General features: G+C 41.3%; 1 protein-coding gene across 4 annotated transcripts in view; it reads right to left on the bottom strand.

The window, feature by feature from the left end:
* Positions 1-27,531, bottom strand: part of LOC119890328 (SH3 and multiple ankyrin repeat domains protein 2-like) — a 236,178-nt gene that overhangs the window by 145,798 nt on the left and 62,849 nt on the right. For 2 of the 4 annotated variants that reach the window (XM_038701540.1, XM_038701541.1), the window contains exons 3-10: positions 24,812-25,039; positions 20,222-20,326; positions 18,911-19,114; positions 17,153-17,224; positions 14,317-14,425; positions 6,410-6,561; positions 5,752-5,919; positions 4,014-4,130 (exon numbers count right to left, since the gene is read on the bottom strand). In XM_038701540.1, coding sequence (XP_038557468.1) covers positions 4,014-4,130; positions 5,752-5,919; positions 6,410-6,561; positions 14,317-14,425; positions 17,153-17,224; positions 18,911-19,114; positions 20,222-20,326; positions 24,812-25,039 — 1,155 coding nt within the window. The remainder of the gene's footprint in view (positions 1-4,013; positions 4,131-5,751; positions 5,920-6,409; positions 6,562-14,316; positions 14,426-17,152; positions 17,225-18,910; positions 19,115-20,221; positions 20,327-24,811; positions 25,040-27,531) is intronic. The other 2 variants (XM_038701543.1, XM_038701544.1) reach the window with 1 other exon arrangement.

The raw sequence follows: 27,531 nt of genomic DNA, 5'->3' as shown, positions 1-27,531 counted from the left end.
GTAATCCTTTAATTCTCCTACTTTGTTGAGGAAAAAGGTTGATTAGCTTCCAGTGACATTAGCAGAATTTCCCAAAAGATGTCAGTACAGCAGGAAGTGATGCAGCAGTGTGGCTGAATGTCTAAACATCCCAGCACTGACACAGGGAAAGGAGAAAAAGAACAACAGAACATCTACTACCTATATCAGGAATGGAGCTTCACTCGCTGTTAAGTGTGTATCTATTGCTCCACTCAAAGAGAAAGAGGGAGTGAGAGAGAGAGAGAGAGAGAGAGAAGAACAGAGAGATGGAGAGTGCTGAGGGGTTTGAATCTACTGCACAAATCGCCCACAAAGTGCTCAACCACGCATGTACTGTGCACACACACATGAATATAAATACTTTTTTTAGATCCACAATAAGCTATTGAGAGTTGAAAAACCGCCTCACACAGATACTGATAGACAACCATAAACTGTACAGTGTTGTTGGCATTACAAATATTGCTGCGATTAGACATTTAGACATTTTATTTTAAGCCATGCATGAGTGGTGTTATTTTTACTCATGGATGTTGTGCAGAAATCCCACGACATATTTTTTTCTATAGAAGCTACATTTATAATGAAGCTTCAAAATGGAAATGTGTGACATCCGTCAGAGCAATGAATTAAAGCAGGGCCGTTTTAGCTTTTGGAATATAATTACAAGCAGAGCAACAAAAGAAATGTAAGGACTGGAGAGACAGGGATGAAATATAAGAAAGGTCATCTCGCTAATGTCCGTGATGCTGACGATAAGCCAGGATGATGCAGCTTGGACACCATGGAAACTTCAGGCTTAAATGGATTTTTCTTGTGCAGTTCATGTTGTGTTAGTGAGTGTAGATCACTGATGGAGAAAGATGACAGTGGAAGTATAGAGGACTTTATTATGTACACCTGTTCTCGCCAGAAGTTTTTATGCAACATTCTGCACTGTAATCTTCTCAGAGTACTCCATCTATCAAGGAGGAGGGAGAACTCGCGCATATTTATTACAGACGTACAGTATAACAGCCTAATATCAGAATAATCCAGGTTACATGACCACCCTCTGTTTCACAGATGGAGCAACCATTACCATCTTCAATGATTCATCCAGCTTTAAATGATATAAATTCTATATATTTCTATTATCATCAACTAAAAATAAAACGCCAAAACCAACCATGAATTGATCCTACCAACAAGAAATTATCTATGCATCCAAAGCCTGAAATGTTTTGTTGACTTAAATGATGGCTTTTGGAATGATCTGACTTAAAGTTCAGTGTGTAATATTTAGGAGGATCTATTGACAGAAATGCAATGTAAGATCCATAACTATGTCTTCAGTGGTGTATAAAGACCTTACATAATGATCCGTAATAATGTTTTTATTAGCTTAGACATTTCTATCTACACTGCCGCTCCTCTAACGTGGAGGTCGCCATGTGGTAGTAGTATTAGTAGCAGTCTGGTTTGTTAGAAGTAAGAAGAGAAGAGAAATTTGGACAAATGGAGGACGACGCATATTATTTAGCACAAGAGCCGACAGAGCGTGTCGGCCACTGTAGCTTCTCCTGAGTGCATGAAAAGGGAGGGGTGAGCGGTGAGTGAGCAGTTGCTGGCAATTTGCAACCCTCACGACTAGATGCCACTATAACTTAGACGCTGAACTTTTAAGGATCTGGTGATTTTTTTTTTATTGCCAACAAATCCCATGAAAATACCCAAACTACCAATGAATACCAACAAGTCCTGTGTGTGTCTCACAGCCTGATGCTCCATTGATGCCCAGAAACTATTAAAACACAGCTTTTAGCCTCACAGCCGCACTGGGTGACAAAAGACTTTAGTTACTTTTTATCAAAAGGTCTCTCCCTGTAGGGATCCTTTCCAAAAAAAAACGTTTTGTGGCTGAGGCGATCTAGCAGATCTAGTAATTTAGCCCAAGTACCCCAAGTAGTACCACAAGTAGTACCACGAGTAGTACCACAAGTAGTACCACGAGGAGGCTATATGGTTGAAGCTTATGGGGCTTCTATGAACAATAAATGTTGGGTTGAGAAACAAATCAGAAATAAAAATGTATGTAAAAAACGTAAAAAACATTTTTATGTTTATAACAGAAAACGATTTCATATAAATTCACATATAAGATTGAGCCATATTACAGACGTTTATTTTCCACATCAACATCGAATAGCTATTTAGCTATTAACTGAGGCTCCGTCAGGAAACGATCACATAGTTCAAATGTAACTTGCAATTAGAGGTAGACAGACCACTGGGAATTCTGCAGGATCCCTGCATTAGAGTGTCAAATACATTATCAGGATACATAACATGCAAGGACAGTGGGAAAAGAGAAGAAAGACCCTGCAGGGTGTGTACAAACAGAGCAGAACTGAAAGAGGTGGAGTCGCTGCAGTAAGAGCAGCAAACACGCGGCAGCATGGAGAGTAAAGGTGAGCATGGAGCATTTAAGGTCGTCCAGTCAGTTCTGTAATATCCAATAGGTGTGGTACCTGTCGGCTAATACAACACATGACTGACCGTGTTCAGCCAATACTCGACTTTTGCATGTTGCCCAAATGTAACAGTCTTATGTCTGTTTTCCTTAAAAATCGTTTCAGTATCCAAAAGGACTGGCAACACCGTCATCTGCTGCCTGTTGAATGTCTTCTTTATTACATTCAGAGCCCAAACTCTTTTTTTCATTTTTATCTAACTCATATATTTAACCAGGTAAGACCCGTTGACATCTATGTAGGGCTGTCGCCATAACCGCAAAATTGAAATACCGATACCAATATATAATATTGGTCAAGCCTACCGCGGAGGCTGGCAAGCACCGCAACAACCGCAATGTTCATACTGTACACTTCAGGACGTGTTAAATTAATAAACGAGTGCTTCAATAGTTCCACAACCTTAACGAGAAGGATGGATCGCCGTGGGCTGTACGTGACACGACTAAAAACTCTGAAGCTGTAAGTGTTGCCGTGTTTTGTGTTGTTTTACTGTTTATTTTAAAGGTTAGCTAACTCGGCCTTAGCATAATGCGCGGCTAATGTGGCTAGCAGGCTCGGACGTAGGGCTAACGTTGTGACCCTGAGGGACAGTCCAGAGAAACTGAACAGTAAGCCTCATTTGAAGCTCACTAAGGAGCGTAGTGTGTCGGAAGCCTGCAGCCGTGTTTCACGATGTTTTCTGTGGAAATTTTGTTATAAGGTTACCACAGCGCCCATTCTGCTCCGCACTGGCGTGTTGCTGCGGTGATATATGATGATATAGCTACGTCTGAAAAAGACACGGTCAAACTACAAAAAGGAGTTTGCTTGGCAATGTTGTTGACTAGCACGCAGCAGCTAGCTTGCTCAGACCATAAAGCTGCTGTTAGCGGCTCGCTGTGCAGTGAGGTGACAGACACTCCAAATTACTTCATTGATGAAAAATGCTGCATACCGCGCTGTTGAGCCCCAACATATTGCCGCCCCATGTCTATGATCTGGCCAAGACAGCAGCATACAAAAGGCTCTACATGATAACAAAACCACAAAAACACATAGAAAATAATCAATTTCAATACAAAACCAACAAATACATTAAAATTATTCTAATGGAAATACTGAAAATCATATGTTGGAATAAAATTATTCACAGGAAAAGAAATTACATTTGAAAAAAGATCAATGTGAAGGTTAGAAAGCTCAGGAAAGGTTAAAGTCTGAAAGCCTGGAGGGGCCTTTTTATATCAGCTGTGCATTTTCGTTTTAAGAAAGATGTCCACTTTGATTTAGTCAGTAGTTTACAGTATGTCTGAATAAAAGTTTTATTTAATCGTCATACCTTTCCCTTTACAGCTTGTTGTTCCACATTTCTCCTGATTTTTACAACAGATTTGGCTAAACCATCTTAAAATAGTGCCAGGTCAATCTAATAGTGGTGTGTGCTCTCTTTTCACATTACACACACATCAAGTACAGAATCACAGCGCCCCCGCTCACCTGGTTGTATAGGGCACAGATGTGTAGAGCAGTGTTTCCCGAGGCATTCTGGGCCCCCATGTCTGCTCCATAGAACAGCAGATGCTCCAGGTGCTGCACATGACCATGACGACAAGCCTGCAGAGAGAGAGACACACACACACAGTCAAATAAAGCCTTTAACACCTTCACTGGTTAGTAGTTGCAGTAAGAGGCCTTTAACACTAGATGTCAGTGTGCTGCAAAGGAGATGATGTCAAGATGAGAAGTACCCTCAGTTTGAACCCAGTCATCAAAGATGGAAGGGTAGAAGAGTGCGAGGGAAAACTTAAACAAATGTACAATTGAATTCAATCAAGGCAGAGTGTAAAAGACAATTACAAACTGAGGCTGAGCAGGAAGTCATTGCTTTTATGAACCAATTTCCTCTGTAAATGACTTTAATGAGTGGTTGTGGAGACAGATGCCAAGTTAGCTGTTGAGTGCAAGAGGGGATCATTTTGAAATGACCCATTTACACTGCAGCTTATTTCAGAGATTGGGAGGTTTGTGAACGAATGAATGACAATAACCCAAATGGCTGCTTATCAATCGGAGCAGGTTAAAAAAAAAAAAGTTCCATAACACATGTTATAAGTATTCTAAGCAATGGAACTGGGTTGTGTTACAAAAGCATTTGCACAGCCAGGCAAAACATTTTACTTTCAAGATCTATTTTCTTGTTGCAATAATATTGTATATATATATATATATATATATATATATATATATATTAATATTATAGTCAAATGTGTAATATCTAACGTTTTATTTTTCCAGATATCAGTCGGTGTTGTAAAACAACACCTCATACCTAGAAGGACTTCTAGGTAGAGACGTGTTTGTATGACCGATTTGTGATGGCAGAGAGGATTTCTCTGAATCTGAGAAAATCCATTCGATTTCGTCCAAAACTTTGGTTTGGAACCAAATACCTGCAAATCTAATGACATCATCATCCAAAGATGAACGTTATGCTTAGTGCTAATTAGAAAATGTTAGCACTAAATTAAGATGGTGATTATGGGGACCATTCTACATGTTTGGCATCAGCTTGTTAGCACCGTCATTGTGAGCACGTTAGCAGGCTAACTTTAGCATTAGGTCACCGCTGTGCCTCACAGAGCCTCTAGCATGGCTGTAGACTCTAGCCTTCTTGCTTGACAAACTGACACATAATATATTTTTAGTGTGTAACATGAATTCTTAATGGAGGCGGTGGGAAAACAAGTAAAACTGATTTTATCTAGAAGAGCTGAGAGACTGAGGAAGTTTTAGCTTTATTTTATGGTTATAGTAGGGGTTTTTCTTTATTGTTGTGTAAACTAGTGTTGGATGAGAAGGTTTTCCAGGATTTTATGAATGAATAAACACATCCTTGAACTCCGAACTAGCAGCAGCCATCCTGATGTTCACTGTCCTGCCTGACAGCTGATTGCTATGGTGTCTGAAATGGGACAGATGGGGGAAGGCGGAGATTTTGCAACTCGACAGGGAGAGATAGAACACACACACACACACACACACAGTTTATCACTGCTGCAGGGTGGCTCTCCTTAAATGGCTTTATCTACTTCAACGGGTAACAGGAGCCAAGACAGTCGCCCACAGCCGGGGAAGGCTGTGTGCTTTAGTAATGCTTTCCCAATACAAGCTGTTGCAAATAAACAACCCAAAAAACAATACCTCTGCGCTCGTGCGCATGTGTGTGCGTGTTTACCTGGTGAACTTCATGCCAGCCGTTCTCGTCCTGGCAGCAGACGACAGCATGGTGGTTCAGCAGGAGCTCGCAGCAGCCCGGGTCTCCTCCCACGACCACGCTGTGATACAGAGGAGTCAAACCACGGCTGTCCTTGTAGTCTGGTGAAGCTCCTAACTCCAGCAGCGTCTGAGGAGAGACAAGGGTATGTGTGAATTATCATAACAATAATTAAAACAAATGGTACAGAGTGCTTTTATCCATCACAAAAGACAAAGTACAACTGATTAAAATATTAAAACGATGAAAGTTTAAAATGATAATTGAACATAAAAAAAAGACAACCGCACAAAGAAAAGTACACACATAAAAAAGCGCTTTAAGATAGATTTAAAAGAGAAACAGATTTTGCTTGTCTTAGCTCCTCAGGAAGGGCTGACAGAAAAGCTCTCTCGTCTTTAGCCGTCACTTTACTAGAGCAGTCAGAAGCATCATCCCTTTATCACCTCAGTGACAGGTCTGCATGCATCAAAATCTGATGTTGCTTATGCTGCAAAGAGATCACTAAGCATGATCTGGAATTTGTCAGACTTGCATTGTGATTTATACTTCAACAAATCCAGCAATGCACATGTGAGCAGGTGTGAAGACCAAAACGGAGGAGAGCGGGTTGCTTTACCGTGAGTGTAACCAGGTTTTTGGAGCGTGCAGCTTTGTGGAGGGCAGTCATGCCATCTTTGGCTCTGAAGTCCAGGTGAGCTCCTCCGTTCTTCAGCACCTTAATTATCTCCACCACATTGTCCAGATGAGCTGCAAATGTCAGCGGGCTCTCTAGAAAGAAGAAGTCGAAGACGGAATCTTTGTTATTTTTTACGCTCGTGTGTGTGTCTGCAGCTAATGTCACATACTACTGGACAAATTATTTACTGCAGTTGATTGCAGACTCGTAGTGATCAACAACTGCTGCGGTTTGGAATCTTGTTTCCACTTGGAACAACATACACGGTGGTCACGTTTTACATCGCTGGTGTTTTAGAATGGTACAAGTTTTGTCTACTCTGGTTACACCCTGATAATTTACCTCGCATAGCGCATACTTCACAAGTCTCTAATTTGACTTTTCCTGGCTTCTTGCTCTAGGCTGTGGCTATTGGATATCAGTTATTGATTGGAGTGAAGGCAGATAACAGATTATACTCAAGTGTTTCACTCCAAGTGTTATTAGATTTGTTTTCTGATTCAGCGTCTAGTTGAAAATCTGTGTTCATTGTAGGTCTGAACAACAAAAGGACCACAAACAACTTTCTTCATTTATTAATAAGATTTTTCTTTTCATGATCTGTTATTTCCCCAATAAGTTCTATTATGGAGACAATTAAAATCTGAGAAAGTCGGAGAGTCTGTCTGTCAGCAAGAAACACTTTTTACATCATTTATCATCACTTCCATTCAATCACATGTGAGGCTGATAATTCCTGAGAGTCTGCTTTGAATTAATCAATTAATCAATATCCCCTGAAACATTTAGCCTAATAAACCATTTCCAATGTTTAAAATACACCATGATCATATTCTCGGTTATTCAACAATGAATTCACAATCAGAATATTAATTAATACAGAAGCAAAAACTAAAATAATATAAAGTTGATACCAACAGAACTGATCCTGTGCCTCTGAGCAGGACACAGTATACAGGCAGAATGCAGGTAGTTCTTCATGTGCCTTTGTAACAGCCACAGAGAGAAAACATGCTGCCTTAAATAATAATAGTCTTTATTAGTATCAGCACAGTGCACATGTGTGCTGCACACACAAACTTGATCAAAAGTCTCTAAATCTGTTTGAGCCGACTGACAGCTGATCCAGCTGATCAAGTTATCAGAAATGGACGTCACTTCACAGACGCTTCAGAGGAAAGGATGTTTCCTTTCTCTAAAAAAAACACAAATATATATATTTTATGTACATAGAAATAAAGAAACATACCCAACAGAATGACATCAAAATATATCTAGCAGATTTGTTTTTAATAATTTATGAAAAGAGAAAATTTTCTTGTAAGAGCCAAAAAAAAAAAAAACAGTACTACAACTAAAACAGTGATTTGATCCGAGTAACAGCAGTATGGCACACGACTCCAGGGACTCATCTAAGGATGTGATGACACAGTTTATTTTCTTTGGTCAAACCACCTGGGAAAAGTCTGCTTGGTTAAAGTAGCACAGCTGAAGTCACATGACGATTAATAACCAGACATCGCACCTGCAGGGTATTTCACGCAGAACATCACCAGGTAATCCATGCTTGTTTAACAAATTTCTTTCTTTCTTTCTTTCTTTCTTTCTTTCTTTCTGGAAACTCGCAAGTTGAAACAAGCATAAGCGAATAGCAGGGAAATCGTATCTTTCAGACTAGCCTGGTCCCGGCAAAGGTTCACCTCAGGTTTAACTGGTGTTTCCATATTCCATCCAGACTGATACAGAGTCTGTTGAGTGTATAAACTGCGTAATTACACCACTGAAACACGCAGGTGTGAGATTTTGGCAGAATAGGGGCGTAAAAACAATCATTCAAGCCATGTTTGCCCTCAATGATCCACTGTTTTTGGTGATCTGAGGGCGTTTACCTGCTCATTTGAAGTGCTTATGTTTTTCTGCCACGCAGGAAATCCTCTACATTTATCTTGCCACAACCCCTCTTAGCTGAGTGTAACTGAGAGCACTTGCACAGAAGGCACAAAATCCTCCCTGGAGAAATACTGGGGATTGATTACCTGCTATTAAAGCTAAAGAAGCTGTAAAATGTCCGTAACTTCTCCCCAAAGGTCCAGTGAATCCATTTATTTTGACTCTATTGATCTGAAATAATCATTCTATTTCACTGTTGTTGTTTCTGTCTACTCTGTACAGCATGTGTTGTCTTTATTTCCTAAAACAGCAAAAGGATTACGTCATGTGTGAATAGTTTGGGTGCATTTGGTTGCAATCAATAGATTAACAAATCTGCTGATGCATTTTTTGTGAGAAGCGTTCATCAGAGCATATTTGATAACAATCAACAGAAAACAGCCCTGGGAACATAAATACTCCTCCTCCGTTGCTCTTGCTCAGGGTTCTTCTAATTCTTACCATTAAATGGGGCCAAACATGCTAAATTCCAGATTTGTGATTTGGGGATATATAGAGAAGATTTACTTGACTTGGCATCACGCTACCTGAATGAATGAAGTGACTCCACACAAACAAATCTGACTTTCGTTTTCTTTCAGCCCATAGCTGCTTATTTTTCTTTTCAAATGTCATTAATCTTTTAGTTCTATTTAAATTTCTCTCTTTCTGTCTAATTATGATGGTTGCTTGCACACATACATGTCACGTGTTGCAAGTATTTATGCAATGCCCAGTGCGAAGAGTTACAGTTTGGATGAATTTAATTAATTAGTTAATAAATTAAGTTTGGCTAATTTTGACATGCCAAATTTCCAGCTTCACCCTGTGTTATAATCATAAGTAAGATCTTTATCTATTGAGGTTGTTTCCTGCAGGTGGCTAACATTACACTCCCACGGCTGACAAACAGCACCACTTGAAGGAGGCCAGAGACTCATTCTTATCCTCTTCACTGTGGTTAAGTGGTCGGCATTCAAGTTTGAATTACACTGTACTCACCTTCCAACGTGAGCTGAAGGTGCCTGCTCCAGATTTCAAATAAACTGCTTCAAATAAATTGTAAATGTGAGTGAGGTTAGCCTCAAGAAGAAGCTGTGGCCTGCCTCGATGAACGACGCCTGATGAAGAACAAGCACGTCACAGAAAAGGTGAAAAGAAAAAGCACAATTCTGCTCTTTATTTTGGATTTTACAGATTTTCTTTTCAGATCGCGTCCCTCCTCAGTGTTGTTACCTCTTCTGCACCGATGTTAAGCAGGATGATAAAAAGCAGGTCATCTGTCTGTCACAACTAATTAGAGGAATAAAAACTTTGCTGTGATTAAGACATCATTAATGTCTATCTAAATGAGGTCATCAAAATAAGGCACTCATCAAGAGATAATTGATGTGTCCTAATTTTCTCTGCGTGCTATACAGGAATCTTTCAATATGTAATATTTGTGTTTTCTAAAGTCTTTCTTTCCATCTAGGAGCCGCTCTTTCAATTACGCTTAATTCAATTACGTTAACGCAAGCATTTCTTTTTTTTAACGCATACTGACTTTTAAGCCATGCTAGTGTGGTGGTCGATGGTATGCAGTGATATTTCATACACACATTCACACAGTCACCTCAAGATTACTTTTTATCCAACATCATCACCAGGTTAGAAAAATTGTAAAATGTTTAATACTTTAATTTATGATCAAATACCTGCAAAACTAATGACATCAGCCTCACCTGTACTTTGTGAGCGCCTCCTTGATGTTTGATGCTTGATGGTTTGGTGCTAATTAGCAAATGCCAGCATTAAGATGATGAACGTTGTAAACATTGTGCCTGCTAAGCATCAGCATCTTAGCATTGCCATTGTGCTAGCTTGTTTAATTCTACTTACTTTACTCATTTTTCCAGTGTGAACACACTTAAAATTAGTGCGTAATTTAAAAATGGGGCAAAATGTGCTTTGTGATATTGGGCTATATAAACTATATACATAGAGAACTGGAAGCTCCCCAGTGGCTCAGCAAATAAACAGTCCTGTGCCATCTTTGATTTAAATGGAAAAGGCCTTACTCAACTGGAATAAGTCATGTTTTTGTTACTTTACAGCTGCATGACATTGATTTTTTACCAGCTTATTGTTTGGTAAGGCCTTGAATGTACCGGACGTTCATTTCTATTTAAAAGTCCAACACTCTGGTTTTAAGTAAGCTGTTGCTATGTGATCAATGCAGCATGTCTGAAACGTTGAACATTTTATCTGATGAGCTCAGCATGACGTGAAGTGTTTAAATAAAATGTGAATTTAGTGGATTTTTGTTTCTGTCTTGCTTCTTGTTCTTGCATTCTGCCACCGGTTTTTGCATGATGTATTAAATGGGTATCTTCATATTGACAATTTTTGTACAAATGTCAAACCAACAGAAAACAGAGCAAACGGGGGTAAAACAGAACATTTACCAAAGGAAATGAGATCTCCATGATTGTCATGATATCTTGGGCAGTTTTCAAAGTTATGTGACAGTTTTTTCTCACATTGTACAAGTACGGATGGCAGCAAGTGGCTTCCTCTGAAGGGATGAAAATGAGCCTTCATTTCTCCGACTGTGTGCAGACATGAGCAGCAGGAAGAAGAAGAGTCTTTGTATTTTCTTTTCTTAATCACTTTTGCTGGACATCTGAAACCAATAGCTAGTAAAGGCTGAGTAACAAGAGTCCTTACCCCCAGAGACAACTCTCCCCATCAGCAATAAAGGCATTCATTTAACAACAGCTCTCAAAGCCCATTAAGAAAACCTCAATTCTCTGCTTAATAACCCTTTCTCCTCTCAGCACCACCTCTATTTTCCCCAACAGACCATTGTTTCTCTCGTCCACTCAATACTGGCTGTGTTAAGAGCACCTGCACTGCTGAGATACCCTTGACATATTCATTAAGTTGTCGTAAATAAACATAATTGCTACCCTTAATACTCCGGTGTTTGTAATGAGCTTTTAAATACAAGGTGCTTTAGATGATAGCTGAGAGTTATTTTGAAATCCGTGTAAGGAAATCCCTTCTCCCTACACAGCAAGGACAACAGCGACCCTCTTCAGAAAGGATGATTTCTGTTGTTCTTTTTAAAGATGGAAGAGGTTTTCTATCTCACAGAGTGCTCTCAGAACTCCTCACTGGCGGTGTGTCAGTGCAGCTGAACCTTGTGTGGTTCTCAGTGCCCCCCAGAAGCACAGCTCTTAAACTGACTCCCTGATTGTCCTCCTGCTGTGTTTTAACTACATGGCCTTGAGAGTTTCCTGTCAATCATATGGATCGCTGACTCCCATTCCCATTGAGCACGATACTCATCCAAAAGCCAATGTGATGATTAGGAGCCCATGGGAGGGATGAGCAAGCAGAATATAATGTGGCAATTTGTTTCTTATCATCTTACTGCTCATGTTTATCTAGATGTTTTTATTTTCCAGCCATCATCTAAATGCAATGAGAAACTGTTCTAACATTAAAAAAGATTTTATATTTTTACAATTTCCTTCACCTACAGTTAATAAATCTGCCCTCACCTGCCGCCCTCCACTTCACTTTGTTGTCCCATTATTATCCAGAATGCCTTTGGACAACCACAGAAAACATGCATGAACTCCTTTGACCGGAGGGCGCTGCATCCCTTCCTCTAAACTCAACATGTTTTTGGGAGTGCAGTCTGTTCCGGCCTGTTGAGGCTACTGTTATTGACACACCTAACCCTCTTGATGGATTTCAATATCTGATGTTGATCGCACGAGCAGGCTCCACAGCAAATTAAGTCAAGTGCACAACTGAGTAGATGTGCATGTTTGGAGATAATACGTGATTATGCTTGCCAGGATGTAGTCTCCCCAGACAGGACTCTCAGCCTCCAAGTGGGCCTACGAGGGGTTATATTTTAACCGTTATCCTATCTTGGCGTCACATGAAACATCTGCTCACTTTGTCTTTATGGAACGTTTGTGAGCTGTGCTGAGAACACATTAGGACACAGCTTATTACTCTGGGCACTGGATGCCCCCCCCCCCCCCCCCCAAGTTTGGTTGAGTGTAACAACATAGAGCTACAATGACTATTTACTCAGGACGCAGCAGCCTGACTGAACACACACATTCCTCTCAGGAATACCTGTTCACAACTCAAATGTTTATACTGGAAGATACTCAACACAAACAAAATCCGTCACAGAGGGCAACGTAACCCACTCCAGTGGCTGGCCGCTTGCTTCCTTTCTGAACTTATGGTATAGTGTGAGTGTTTATTTAACAGCGTTTTTACACTTGGCACCAAGGCCAAACCGCTACCTCTCTCATAGTACTGTTTACTATTGTACCCTAACCTCATCCCATGGTGTCTTGAAGCTTCATTCACCCAAAGGACACAATTCTACATTTGTGTGACACTTTTTTGAGCTTTTTGCCTTTATTTCTGATAAGACAGGTGGAGAGAGGCAGGACATGAGAGAGAGGCAGGACATGAGGGAGCGCTGCTTTTGAACGCCCTGGGTACCCCTTTCGCGTAGTTTTTAGACTTTTAAGCAACACTTAGCAACAACAAATGTGCAATGCCCAGTAAAGTTGAGAAGGGTCCGGCTGCAGCTGGATATACTTGGTAAAGTTAGCAACAATAAATATGCAACGTCCGGATAGACTTTCAAAATCAAACGCTAGCATTTTGAAATGGCACATTTTTCAAGTTGTGAAACGTTGCAGTTTGGTTCGGTTTAGTTTGGTAAACTACTTGGTTAAGGTTCGGAAAAGATCCTGGTTTGGGTTAAAATAACTCCGTACGTCACTTAACACGTAAGTTAACTTACATCATTTGAGGAACTTACGCAATTTATATAACTCGCATAACTTCAATAAAAATATTTAAATGATGACTTTTTGTTCCACACGGGACACAAACACCAGTCTCCTGGTTCAAAGTCCGGGTTCTGGCCCCCCATCCACCCCAACCGCCTCCTCACTCAGTCTTTTCTGTTAAATATCATATACCTGACGCTACAGGGCTCCCCCCCACCACTGCCCTGAACTATGACGCTACAGGGATCCCCCAGTGTGTTACAAACTGACGCCATGCGTCCACATGTGACGGGTCCGGGAGGGAGAACGGGTTGACAGAAAGGACTCAGCCTTGTACATGAGGCACACTCTACCAGCTGAGCTAACCACGGGCCATTTTTGTGTCATTTTATTTGCCCAGGTTTTTACATATCTGTCTCTCTCAAACTACTGCTGCCGCCACCCCAATTCAACAAATGCACCGCGCATTTGTCGGTTAATCCAATTAATCCACTGACCTTTATTTCCTCTAAAAAAAGACTAACAAACTAAATAGCGCTCATTGTTTTGGTGTCAGAATAAGTTTCAGAGGCAGATTTCTCAAAACCTAAACTTAAGTACCCGCATGGCCACCACAAGTGTAAAGAGAGAAAGTAAGCTTTTTGTGATTTTTCTGGACCAGTTGTCCTCAGGTCTATTCAGATTTGGTTTCTCTTAAACAAAACATATTTACACATTTGAGTTCACTATGTGTCTGTTTCAGATGCTTGACCTTTAGAACCTTTAAGGGGAGATTTGAACAACTCATTGCTGCCTCAGCTCTGGAAATGACACCCACATGTCTCTCTCTTGGTAACCTACACACTGCATAATTAATTCCATACCTGAATCTATACTGAAAGTCAACAATGCCTCTGTGGCCACACTGCGAGTCCTTTGCTAGGACCGGTAACTGAAGCAAATACCGGTTTTGTAGAATACCCTGGTGTCAGAACACAAATGCACAAATACAAACTCACATTGAAAAACAGCCCTCTTTATTTTTTGGAACTCATAAGTTTCTTAGATATAGTTTTAAGTCTGTGTTCTGTGTTCGAGCTTGTAAGCAGGGCGCAGCCTTACCTCCAGTCTCACTGTCATGGTAGTTGGGATCGAAGCCTCTCTCCAACAACTTAGACACTTTGTCCACCTGATAATGCTGGATGAGGTCCATGAACTTCCTCAGATTGGCCTGCGCAACCAGAGAAGAGAAAGAGCCATTACAGTGAGAAGAAAGAACAAATGGTGGTGGGTGTGAGAGAAAAAGACAGGAGGGAGGTTTCAGAGCTGTAAAAAGACTGAAATAGAAGTTGAGATAGAGAAAGGTGTAGAGGGTCAAGCATAACTGAGGGTGAAAAGTGGAAGCGTTTAGGAATACAGAGTGAAACTGAGGGAAACTCACTGTTATAAGAATATAAAGGTGAAATAATAGGCTACTGAAAGCAGGAAGCACAGGAAGGGAGATGGCAGGATTAAGAGTGTGGCGACACTGGAATGGCTGCTCCTTTCTGTTCCTGTCTGCTTTCTTTCCAGGCCGTGTGATAAAAATAGATAAGAGAGCAGCTCCCCGAAGGAGAGGAGAATGAGATAGCAGAAGGCAAAGACAATCGGTAGCAATAAAAGAATAAACTTGGAATAAAAGGCACAAGAAGACATGAGGAGGAGTGAAAAGGCGCGAATATGCGGAGCGGTAACCTCCGGGTATGAAAAGTGTAGCTAATGCGGAAGAACCTTGAAACCTGAGATGCATTCTCTCTAATGGGCAGCAGGGGGCGACTCTGCAGGTTGCACTGGAGTCTATGACAAACTGACCCCATTTCCCACACGAGATTCACCTCAGTAAACACTTTCCTGATGAGTTTCTGGTCTCAGTCGCTAGTTTCAAGTCTTCTTCAACACAGCATGATGTTCATTTAGTAAATTATGGTCCCGTTTAGAGGAACAGAGACCAGGAAGCAGGGGAGGCTTTAGGGCGGGGCTACAAGCTGATTGACAAGTTTCTGGTGAACTGTCAATCAGGATAGAGGTGATTCATATCCGCTGCACTGTTTAACTTGCCGTGAACTTGTTTTTGGGTGCTGTCTGTGTTTTCATCTAAGAGCTTTGACCCTTTCACGTTGTGTTCTCTTCATGACAGCTAACTGAAACATTTTGGTTGCCTAAAAACGTCTTGAGAAAAGAACTTTGAAAAGAACACCTGAAATTAAAAAAGCTAACATGAACATGATAACAACAAAAAACGGTAGTCATTCAGTCTGAAGATCAGACTAACATTACACAGCTACACTGTGCACACTGTGTGTAGCGTTTAACAGCTGGTGTTCCCACACAAAACAAAGAAAAAGAATTGACAATGGATCTGGATCTTTTTATAGCTCAGACCAATCCATTTAAAATCCCCGAACCGCCCCAGATCCTGATCCTGTGAATCTGCTCGGAAATGTACTTTTTAAAGACTTTAATTGCTTTTCTATCAGTGTCACCAACACCAACACTGTTATTAGATTTCAATAACTAAATATTTAATGTGTTCCAAGCTAAATTCTCTGCGTATGAAGATCATTTTGTGATACAGACAGTTCAATGAAATCAAAAATATTTTTCATTAACTTTAGCTAAACCAAACAAGTTTGAGCACAGATATGGAGAGATGCTGTTTAGATACTAACCATGATGAGTCACTGCCAGTTCAATATCTGGAAATGTCAAAGGTTCACATACGTGGCCCTGTGTTTTCATGCAATGTTTTATTTAATGTAGCTGATGTGTGTCTGTTTGTGTGTCTGTGGGCCTAGTGAATCAGAGTCTGGAGGATGGTGCTCTCTCTCTCTCTCTCTCTCTCTCTCTCTCTCTCTCTCTCTCTGCTGAAACAGGTTGGCAGGCTGGCAGTTGATTGGCTGTCTCAGTGTGAGTTCCAGCCAACCACAGAGTACCAGACTGCATGGCAAAAAGGATTATTCCAAAAAGTCGGGTCAGGCCAAGAAATGAGGAATCAACTCAAATGTCAATTATAGAGGAGCCACATGTTCTGACTAATGACTTTGCAAAGAATGTAAACGTGTTTGAGTGTTCTCAACAGCATGCTCCACATTTAGAAAAGAGGCTTTTCTTTTTTGCATGTTTTATTTTTCCTTCTCCTTCCTTTCCATCTTCTGTCCTCCTTTTCTGCATTCAGATGTAGAATTAGAGCAGCTGTCAGACAGTTTCCCAGTGTGCCTCTAACAGAGAGCTGCCAGAGACACTTATGCTTTGGCTGCACTACAGGATTACAGTAGCTATGGGACAGAGCCCAGAGCTAGCCTTACGCAATGATGAAAAGACTAAAAATCTTCTATTTACTTTACTTCATGCGGCAGGGTAGAGATGGAGAGGTTGGGGCTGGCAGGAGGCTAGACGCTCCTACTGAGCAGCATACAGACTTACAGGTTTCCCTTTGTCATCACAGCTCCAAATAAGCCCAGACTGACAGGTAAGATCCACTGTGTGCTAGCGGAGTGTTTTTCACCACCGTTCCCGTGTCACACAGTTCAAGCTGCCAAGAATTAAACCAAACAGCGACAAACATTCTCTTACTCTAATCAACCAGTGAAGCTGCTAAATAGATAATGCAATCTGTGAAAGGCCTTTCCTTTAAAAAATTTTATTTTGGCAACACCTTTGGCGTGAAACAGTCATTACTGTGGTGTTTTCACACTGCACTTTCCAGAGGCCAGTCGACAGTCAGACTGAGGTGGGCGGTACTGTGACATCTTTTTCTTGAATCTCTTTGTCTGTTCAGCTGCTCATTCCAACTCTTCAGTTTGTCTCCTGGCGGGCAATGTTTCCCGTAATTTCAAAACAGAGTGGAAGAAGAGTGGAGCGGGAGAAAGGCAGCATCTATCGCTGACCGGTAACAAAACAGTGATTCAGTTAATCTCACCTTTGTATGAAGCTTGGCAATCTGTTTCTCGTCCACATTGGGCTGCCTGTAGACTCTGCTCTTGTAACGGAACTGTTGAGTGAAAGACAAATTATTAAAAACACAAATGGGTCCAACAAGGCTTCTGTTAAAGCTCTGTTCCAATAACTGATAACCTTTCCCTCAAAACGCTCAGAGTTGTTTACTTGACACCTCCGGGTGCATCGTGAAAGCAATTGTTCCTCCGGAAAGAGGATCGCTAGGGGATCAAGCCTAAGATGTGTCCTCTTTATTGATGGCACATTTCATTACTTTCATGGTATCTGGTTTACTGGCAGGCTGTGTGAAATATGAAATTACATCATCTTTTTGTGAAGCATGGGATTGTTTAATATAGAGAAGTAATAACATTTTCGTTGTCAATATTAATATAACATTTAACTAATATTATATCAATATTAATATTTGAGGTAATCCATTTAATTTATAATTTACTTGAACGTTACTTTACCCTCACAGTGTACAGTGTGGCTGTTACACTGTACCCTAACAGACAATCCCATCACAAAAACAAACGTATTTCTTTCCAGGCGTATGGCAGGAACGAAAATGGGAACAACAAGGCTGCCTGAGTTAGCTAAACTAAACACACCACTGATTTACCAAGACAGACAGAAAGACATGCTGCTCTTTCTCACATCGGACATGAAACACATTTGTGATGTATTTTATTAACTCTGCCAAACGTATTTGCCAACAAAATTGGAAACTATCACAAACATAAGTGTGAACGTTAACGCTTGACCTTGAAAATAGTAGTTTGAAAAAAAAAATCCCATCACGTGTTGATGTTTTTGCAGCTTTCAGCAAAATCTTCCTGAGCAAACTGAGTTTCTCAGTCAGTAAGTGGACCTCATGATGAATTTTCTTTTGTCAATTTAAAAACAGTAGTTCAGCTCACTATACTATACAGCTCATTACAAGTCAGCAAACTCAATCCACTGATGAAGACAGAGAGAAACTACTAAACTACAAACTACTATTTTCAAGGTCAAGAGTTAACATTCACACTTTTGTGATATTTTCCAATTTTGTTGGCAAAGACGTTTGGCAGAGTTAATAAAATACATCACAAATGTGTTTCATGTTCGACTCCAAGTAGCCTACCCCCATGTGAGAAAGAGCAGCAGTGCTGGTCTCCCGTGTCTTTCTGTCTGGACCCTGAGTTGGTTTGTCCCCTGATGCATCACCATCCAATAAAGCAGACGGAGTGAAGGTGCATACAATCTAAAACATCAGCAGTTAGACCCATGCCCTGAAACATGCAGCGATGCACTTAGAGAAACACCCCAACCTCAAAGCGTAACATCTGTATCTGCTTTTTCAAACCTAATTTAATAGTCTCAATACAGAAAGACATGGTGCCACTACGCACGCTCAAGAGGAAAGACTGAAACTGAAGAATGTCACTGACCCAAGACGCAAATATTTCACACTGCAGGATGTACACAGATTCATACAAGATTTTTGAATAATTTTATTTATTTAAACAGATTTTCTGTTTGCATCTCAGAAAATCCTTCATCATAGTTGAGACTCTAAATCTTCAATTGAAGAGTTTTGAAGTTAATTTGATGGACTGATACTGAAAGCCTTTTTCCAGCTCTAACGTTGAGACACTGTACTTTGAGTCCTGACTAATGACAAATATTAATTCTTCAATCATTTAGATTCCATCCCTACTAACTGGAGTAATGATCCAACTGGCCAACAGTTTACCTCCAAAGACGGGACACCCTTGCTGATTGGCTGGGGGTACTCTCGAAGGACGCGCTCTTCATCCAGGAACTTGCCGTCCCTCCCGTTGCTAGCTGGCTGGAAAAGCCCATAGTTGAGCACGTCTTTCAGGCTCTGATTAAGGGTACACAGGATCCGCTGCTTGGCAACCCAGACCGTCGCATCCGGGTTGAACCGCATGCATTTCTGGTTGGGTTTTGGGGGGGGGAGTGGAAAAGAGACACTGATTACAAAGTGATGACTGGAGTGCTGGCTGGCAGTCACAGCAATCAACACAAATGAAGAATTAATCTTTTAAATAAAAGCATGTAATGTTATCAACTTGTGACAGACTTTTAACTTGTCAACTTTTGATTGACAGATGCTAATAGGCTGGGACGCAAGAGTGATAAGAGGATTTGAATACAATCACAAAACAATGGTGCACAATCAAAATAGTTTAGACCCATCGAAATTGGTGCTTTAATTACACAAACCCTGCCCCAGTTACTACAAATAACCCCCGACCGCCACGCAGCACTGCCAAGCTTGTTGATTGTGTATTGTAGCCATGCTATTTGTTAAACAGGGCCAATTCGCCCGCTGAGGATGTAACTGACATGACCCCTCTGCCCCCTGGTCTTTCCAAGTTTCAGCATCCCTGGAGTGAAAAACAAACAAACAAACAATGGAACAAACAAACAATGCAGGACTTCTGGCCTCGCCTGAATCAGAGAGGATTATGGGCACTGTGCCGTGGCATTCAGGAAGTGTCTGCGAGTGTTTACAGCTGGATGTGCTGCTCAGCCGGCGATAGCAGCCCTGTGTCTGTGATAAAGGCTAAAGGGATGAGCAGTCTGTGAACTCTGCTTCACCATAATCCTCTCGCCTGGCGTTGAGTGGGTTGAGGAGAGGCGAGGAAGGGATGGCAAGATGAAGGGTTGAAGGTACAGTACAGAAACAGATGGCATCTGGCAGGCTGTTTGGACTGATATGGTCTTTTTTCCTTCTGCTGGTTTGTTACAGTGGCAAATTTCCATCTGCTCCCATTATTGCTGCCTCTTCAGCCCTTAACACAAGTTTAACTTAAACGATGTGTACAGGGCACTGGGGAGCGATCACTCTTGTGAACGCACCTGGCTACTTGCTGCTGCTGTCTGACTTGATGAAGGTTGAACTCGGTTCGATTGGCTGCTGTGGCTTCGCATATGACCATGTAGCGTTACTGAAAGCGCATAATCTTTTCAGTGTTCTCAAACCGGGGTCCAACAATTCAAAGCAACAATCTTTGGAAAAGTAGCTTGCTTGTCTAACCTCAAGTCCGCCATTGTGTCCAATCTTTGAATCTTTAGCAAGATAAGCGCTGAAAAGATGGGTCTCCATCTGGATGCAAGAGCGGTGTGCTAGGACGGGAGACGGCTGAAATACAGTGAGATAAAAGGCTTATTTGAAGAGGACAATTTAAAGATTGTAGAAGAAGCAAAGACGCAGAAAAGCATGTGGGAAAGAGGAAATGTTCTGTCTTTTTCTGTGATTTGTAGTGTTGGTATTTGTGTTGAAGAGAGGGCAAATGTTACAGCTGTTGTACCAGGCCTCATTATAACAATGGAGTATTTGGACATTGTGTGAAACATGCTTGTTCGCTTTCTCTCGCATTCCTTCAAAAGTTAGATGAGATGATTATAACCACTTTCAAGTCAATGCATTCGGAGCTGGAGCCAGGAGGTGGTTACCTTAGCTTACAATAAAGACTGGAAGCAGGAGGAAACAGCCAGTCTGGCTCTGTCAAACGTTCCCTCAAAACACCTTTAAAGCTTGCTTTAATTAACAAGTCCAGTTGACCCCTTAATTTACGACCTGGATGACTGAGAATGTTTACAGACATCTAGTTTAGGCCAAGAAATAGTTACAACACAACTGTTCTTATAATAGTTTATTTTTTAAACTGAGGACAGTCAGGCTAGCTGCTTCCCCCTGCTTCCAGTCTTTATGCTAAGCTATGCTAATCGCCGTCTGGCTCCAGCTCCAGCACGACAAGAGAGTGGTATTTATCTTCTCATCCAACCAGTGTGAGAACTTTACAATGGCTTTCAGGGGAGCTCACTTTTTTTAACGGGAGGAGGGCAGGGAGGTTAATAAAGGGTGTTAGGGGATGGATTAAAATCCCCAGAAAGGAGCCTTGCTGTCAGCATTAACAGCAGAAAACCCCCTCTCACACGCAGATGCGGTCAGTCAAAAGCTTTTCCAGCAAGTCACCTGGTGCTTTACGTGAACCACGGCGATTCAGCCCGCAGACGGAGCGAGACTCAGAGATCTTTGATTTAAGTGAGTGAAGGTTACGATACCGCACCGCCACGCTTCGATCGTGAGGACATGTCTTTATTAAAGTGAATAAGTGATGATTCACATTCATGCATCAATCATACATCTTCATCATGATCCCTGATGATAAAGTTACAGAAATATAGAATAGGCCGGGCTCACGTGCACCGGCTGTGTACATTTGAATTACTCAACAGAGTTTGATTTATTCAACCGAGTTTGATTTCCAAGCGGATCAAGTGGCACCACTGAGTGCTCAGTGATGAATGTCAAATCAGGAGCATGAGTGCATACATGTGAGAGAGCTTAGTGCACATGTGAACACACACACCTTTTGTGCTGGAGTTATAACCACTGTGCTAATTACATCAAAGGGTCACGGGTTCATCTCTGGATCAACACCGTAGCCCCAGGATCCAACCCTGCCTTTGCTTTATTCTGTTAAGATCCGCCATTCGGGAAGTTACAAAGTGCTTTGCAAAGCGGCTAGAAAGTGCGCCGAAGCCATGAGTTTATCAAATCAAACTGGACAAAATGGGAGGGAGAGTCAGAACGAAGAAGGGGAACTCAGGAGAGAAGGGCATCGGGTGGCTGCAGAAGGCAGAGCTTTGCCAACTTCCTGTTTCCCTGTCTTTCTTCTTCTGCCCTTCTGTTTTGTTCAGATGTTCACGATGAGAAAATGCTACAACTCACTGTACTGTCAATGACATCCAGTGTAAAGCTATCTGGCACGGTTCCCCTAGGACACGCACATCAAATGAAGAGCTCCAGTACAAAGCTGCATCGGCCCAAGATGAAACTACTGTACAGACTCTGGCAGCTACAGTTAGTCTTTGATGATAAACCTTTATATCCAAAGCTTTTCTGGGAATGACAGTAAAGCAAATACCACTGACAGCTACAGTTCACAATGCGGTGGAGAACATGCCCACAGAAGCTACAGTTAATTCAGAGGAACAACCTTTTATATTGTACTCACACCTGGGGCTTCATTAAAAGCAACAGTGTGCCGCATGTGTGAATGCATTGGGCTGCTTTTTTAAATTAAACATTCAAAATTCCTGTGAATTGAAAAAAAAATGAATACTAGATTCACAGATTCCACTGTCAAAGCTGTGATGTTATCCACAAACAAGTTTTGGGCATGACACAGGGTTTAAAAAGCAGAAAAATAAAGCAGAAGAAGTCGGATGTTAAATTGATTTTGGTTTTCTTGTTAACCTACACACGTCATCTAGCTTGCTTGTTTTCTACTTTAGTCGTTAGTTCAGTGAGGCTATAAGGCTTGAGCTCAGATACAAAGCTGAAACATGTTGCTCAAAGAAAAAAGTGAAATGGGAATAAAGGGAGGAAAAAAATAGCAAGCCCTCCCACTTTGCTCAGCATGTCCTTACACCTAAATGGCAGAATAGGTTGTTTGGCACTGACTCACGACACGGAAAGAATGATAAACTGTTTAACATTGTGAAACTGTCGCAGCTTGGTTAGATTTAGGCACCAAAACTACATGGGTAGGTTTAGGAAAAGGTCATGGTTTGGGTGAAAAGAAGTCGGTTATGTTAGTATGTGATGTGACTTAACTTATGTATGTATATAAGTCTTCACAGGGACACGAACAGCAGCCTCATGGATCAGTGTTAGATCAGTCCATCCACCCAGTGCTCCTTCCTAAGCAGACTTTTTCTTTTTACTCTTTATACTATGTTAGAGCCGTAGAGGAAATATGGTTAATGCTTTGGATAATTCAAGAGTTTCATTTAGTAATACTTTCATTTAGTTTGTCTGAGGCGGCTGTCATTAGTGTGTGTTTGGCAAATTATGATGCGTAGCTGTGCTCCGTTATTTTTTCCTGCAAACTCGGAGCTATTCATGTGTCTTAAAATGCAGCTAAGTGAAGTGAAAATGAGGTGAGAGCACCCACTGGCACGTGCACCACCTCACCTCGTCTTAACTACTTCGGCCTCTAGAGGATGCTGCAAACAATAAACGTAAATATGGCTTGTGATCCGCTGCGTGCACAGGCGACCTGTACGGCCGTATTCTGAGACTCAGATGTAGCATGCTGGAACATGTTAATTAGAGGTGCTGCTAGGCAGATTTTCTTTCCATTGAACTGTTTTCCCTTGTTTCATCGGGCTAATGGGCTGCTGGATCGAGCTTTTTAGATGAGCCATATAAGAGTGGATTTGTCTTCTCGTATAACCCCTCACCAGACAGTGAAAGTGTATTTCCCAAAATGTCAAACTTTTGCTTTCAGTTCAGGAATACTGCAGATTTACTGCAGCGAGTTCACCTAGTGTATTTCATAATATGTGGGCAAACTAAAACGGTAGTTTTCCAGTGATGCATTTTGTGTATGTATGAGGTCTGGACCTAAGAATAACATTCATTATGCATTCTTTGCTTTCTGTTATTAATCTACCTGCCACTCATTTACATATTAATGGAAAACTGCGGGACAATTATAACGTGTTTCATCAGTCACTTCCTTTTTCATCTGGGCTTCCACATCTTTATCCTGTCTTGTGCTAACTGCACCATAATGTTCCACTACACAGCCAGCTTTAGTGTTCTGAAGGCCAGCGCTAATCTTGATATATTCTAATGATCGATAGAGTGGGCCCCATCTTATATTATTCATCAGTTCATCATTAATACAACCCCCACTTTAAAATCACACACCCCACCTACGCTCAACCAGCTACCTGCCCACTCAACATTCAAACACCACCGCATGTTATTACAGAAAATACGACGTGAATCTTGTTCGTCAGAGCTCATTTAAGTCAAAGGATTTACGTCAAAACGGAAATTAGGCTTGTTACAGAAATATTTCACTATTTAAAAACCACAGGCAGCTCATTCATATGCAGGATTTCTCTGAAAGCATGCATATGATTAATCTGTGTACATAGATGGATGTGATAAGGACATGTTACAACATAAAATACATCTTTAAGATTAAATTATAGAGGTCATATAATGCTTTTTTGTTGTGTTATACATCTTTTATGTGCAGGTAATAGGCCACCCCAAAGGGAGCTACCATCTCCCACAGAACACACTGGTCCTGAACTGCCTGTAAACACCTCAGTTGTAGCCTTTTCTTCAGTGACCTGTCTGCGTCACTATGTAACCCTTGTTGTAGTTGAGTGGAGAGTATATGGGATCATATGTGGGTCATTGTATTAACCTTTAACATCTGGAAAAGTTTGTTTGCACTCACATTCCACTTTTTGGACATTTTTTAGATATACCTGTTTGTTTAATGCATGCTGAACATAATAATAACCCACAGCTGAAATGCTGCAGAGGCCCCTGCTGTATGAGTGGCTCTCCAGCAGCTCTAATAAAGCCAACAATGCTGTGTTGCGCTTGAATTTACTGTGTACCAGCTTCTAATAAAAGCTCTTTGACTGTAAATAAGGCTATAAGGTGTCAAATACACAGTCATTAATTCTCCAGTGGATCTCAACAACGAGGCTGGAAAATCAATACTCAAATGTCAATATTGAAAAACAAATCTAGTTCATATTTCATATCGCCTCCACATATCTGTCCTCATCGTTCACAGATAATTACCGTCTGCTGCAGGTCGGGGATGAGGACACGGATGACCAGCGTGTTTATGTGAATGTCGTCCATGTGGTTCTGAGGTGGCTCGGCGGTGGCCTTTATGGTCTCGTAAATGGTCTCTTCGCGGGAGCTGTCGGAGGCACAGTCGTCGGAGTAGTCGGAAAAGCTCTGGGCCATCTCATCCTCACTAGAAGTGGGGCTCCGGGGCATAGTCAGCAGGCCCGGCGGATTCTGCTGGGACAGACAAGGAGGGGAAAAAGGTCAGACTCACACGAACTCAAAGTGTTCATTAGAGAGAGCAGCCATTAAAATTTAAGAATTTGCCTTGCTCCCATTAGACACCTTTTGTCGCATTAGAAACCCCCAGAGATGGTGCTTGTTAGATTGTTAGTTTATCCTCATCCATTCTGTGCTTGCAGCCTGCACAGTCTGCTACAGCAAACTCCCACAGGAATTAATGTGACTGCATCTTCACAAAAAGGTTTTGCTTCATTAAGGTTATATAGTATGGGAGTAAAAAAACTGCACATGCAAGCAACTGTATATGACCAAAGGCCCGACTCCCAAAAATGTAGCAGGCCAGGTGACTGTACTCTAATAAGATGAGGCATGGACATGATTTATGGACCAGCAAATGAAACGTATAACGTCTCATCGGTCACTGCTTGTGGCCATGCTCTCGTGACTGACTTGAATAAAATTAAGACATTTCAAATTACCTGAATATCTAATCATTTGCATCTTAAACTACACTTGGTTTCCTTTATTAGAGGTTAGTGTGCAGAAACTCGAGGATTGAAAATCATTAATTAATTAAATATCAACAAGAAATATCATTTAGCATTGCAACCAGCAGTTCAGCGTGTGCCTCGGATGGTCCCATTTCCTGCGTTGTGAAGTCATTCTTCGACTTCAGTGTGTTTTCATGTGCTCTTAAGTCAGAACGTGGAATCAACACGGACGCTGCTACAAAGATGTGTTGGATTAACATTATCTGAGCAGAAGAACAACACGAAGACATCTAGTTCACTCTGCATGGACAGCAATCTAACTGTTACAACCAGATTACACGACATGCTTGCAAAATATGTATATGCAACACATGATTTTGCACAAATCAAAGTCAATCAGTCCGTTTGGGCTACTGTAGAATCACGGCGGCGCAACATGGCGACATCCACGTAAGGGGACCTGCGGTGTACGTAGACAGAAATGGCTCAGTCTAAGGTAATAAAAACATAACGGTTCATTATGTAGTTATGGATATTTTATTGCATTTCTGTCAGTAGATCCTCCTAAATATTACACACTGAACCTTTAAAGAGTGAAAAGTGAAATGAAAGCTCTCTGTAAAGGTTCTCAGTCATCCAGGTCACAGTTATACAAGAAGGTTAAAATCAAGGGCAACTAGAACTGGTTCAAGACACTTGAAATGAAACGGCAGTGTTGCGACATTTCAGACTAAAAACTCCAAATGGAAAACAACTGCACAGTGCGACCATGGCTCCGTAAGTAAATGTCCTGTTCATTTTCTGCACAGATGTTCGTTGTGAGAGGCAGTTGGAGCAGTTCCACATCCTGGAGGGATGATAAATATGGTCAATATGAGCAACTGTATTAGAAGTGATCTGGTTCTTTGAAAAAAAGTCAAAAGGAAGTCAAATACGACTCCCCAAGAAGTATTACAGTAATAAAACATCCAATCACAGAGCTTCAAATTCTACTCTGTGTGTTGCTAGCGGCAAGCTGAGGCTAAAGATTACACTTTGAAGAAATGCTGCTTTCTGGTTATCTGTTCAATTGAGTTCAGGAACTATGTTGCAGCGTTTTGTTCCCAAACAACAACAAAGTGCTCTGAATTTGCTTCAGTTCTGACACCTCTGACAGGCCTCTTCTTGATAAAAGGGTCCATTCTATCAAAGCCAAACTGATGGGGGGCAAAAAAAACCAAAAACACGATTTCTTAGAAACTTACTGAAACTGACGGCCACAACATAAACGTATAGTACTGTCAAATCGCTCAGGGATTTGATTGCTCTGAGGTGACTCAGTGATGCTGAACTTGATACAACCATTTATTCTTGTTTAAAGGACTGTTCACTTCCACTGTGACAACAGAAATGACATTGATTAGACACAGCCGGAAAGGAGGAGCTGGGGTGGTGACGGGTTGCAAAGCGGCTTGCAGATGAAGCAGCACGGGCAGGCAGGCTAAAGCAACTTAAATAAGGCGCCTTGTATGGAGAGGGTGGTGATGGAGCAGTGGATAAGACACATGCCTTTGGTGTGAGAGACCCAGGTTTAATTCCCCATTGTGACACATACACCAATGTCCCTGAGCAAGACACTTGTGTTGTTGATTTGAATAATTAAGTAAATCAGTTTAAGCTGTACATAAAACAATGCAAAAGACTATTTACAGTGTTAAAGGTTATGGTGGTTACCATACATGTGACCCATCGTAAAAGGTCTGGTAATGCTAATTATTCATTGTTAAAATGGAGAATACATTGAGACAATGCTTTGTTTCAAGCGATAGACTGAGATGCTTTTATTTTGACAGGGAAGCTTTAATTTTGAAGTTCCAAGGAAGTAGCTGCTCTATGTTTTGTTGCTAGCTTCAGCAGAAAAAAAAAAAAAAAGTGTGTCTCGCGTGCAGCAGTTGTTTTTCCCCTCGTCTGTAAAATGCAGCCGTGGAGAATAAACGTTGAGTTTGAACGACACCC

This window comes from Micropterus salmoides, unplaced genomic scaffold (genome assembly GCF_014851395.1).
Source record: "Micropterus salmoides isolate LMB-PRFRI ecotype aquatic unplaced genomic scaffold, ASM1485139v1 Ms_hic_scaffold_6, whole genome shotgun sequence".
NCBI classification, from domain to species: Eukaryota; Metazoa; Chordata; class Actinopteri; order Centrarchiformes; family Centrarchidae; genus Micropterus; species Micropterus salmoides.
Note: the sequence above shows the minus strand (reverse complement) of the source record. Positions and strands in the feature narration are given on the sequence as shown.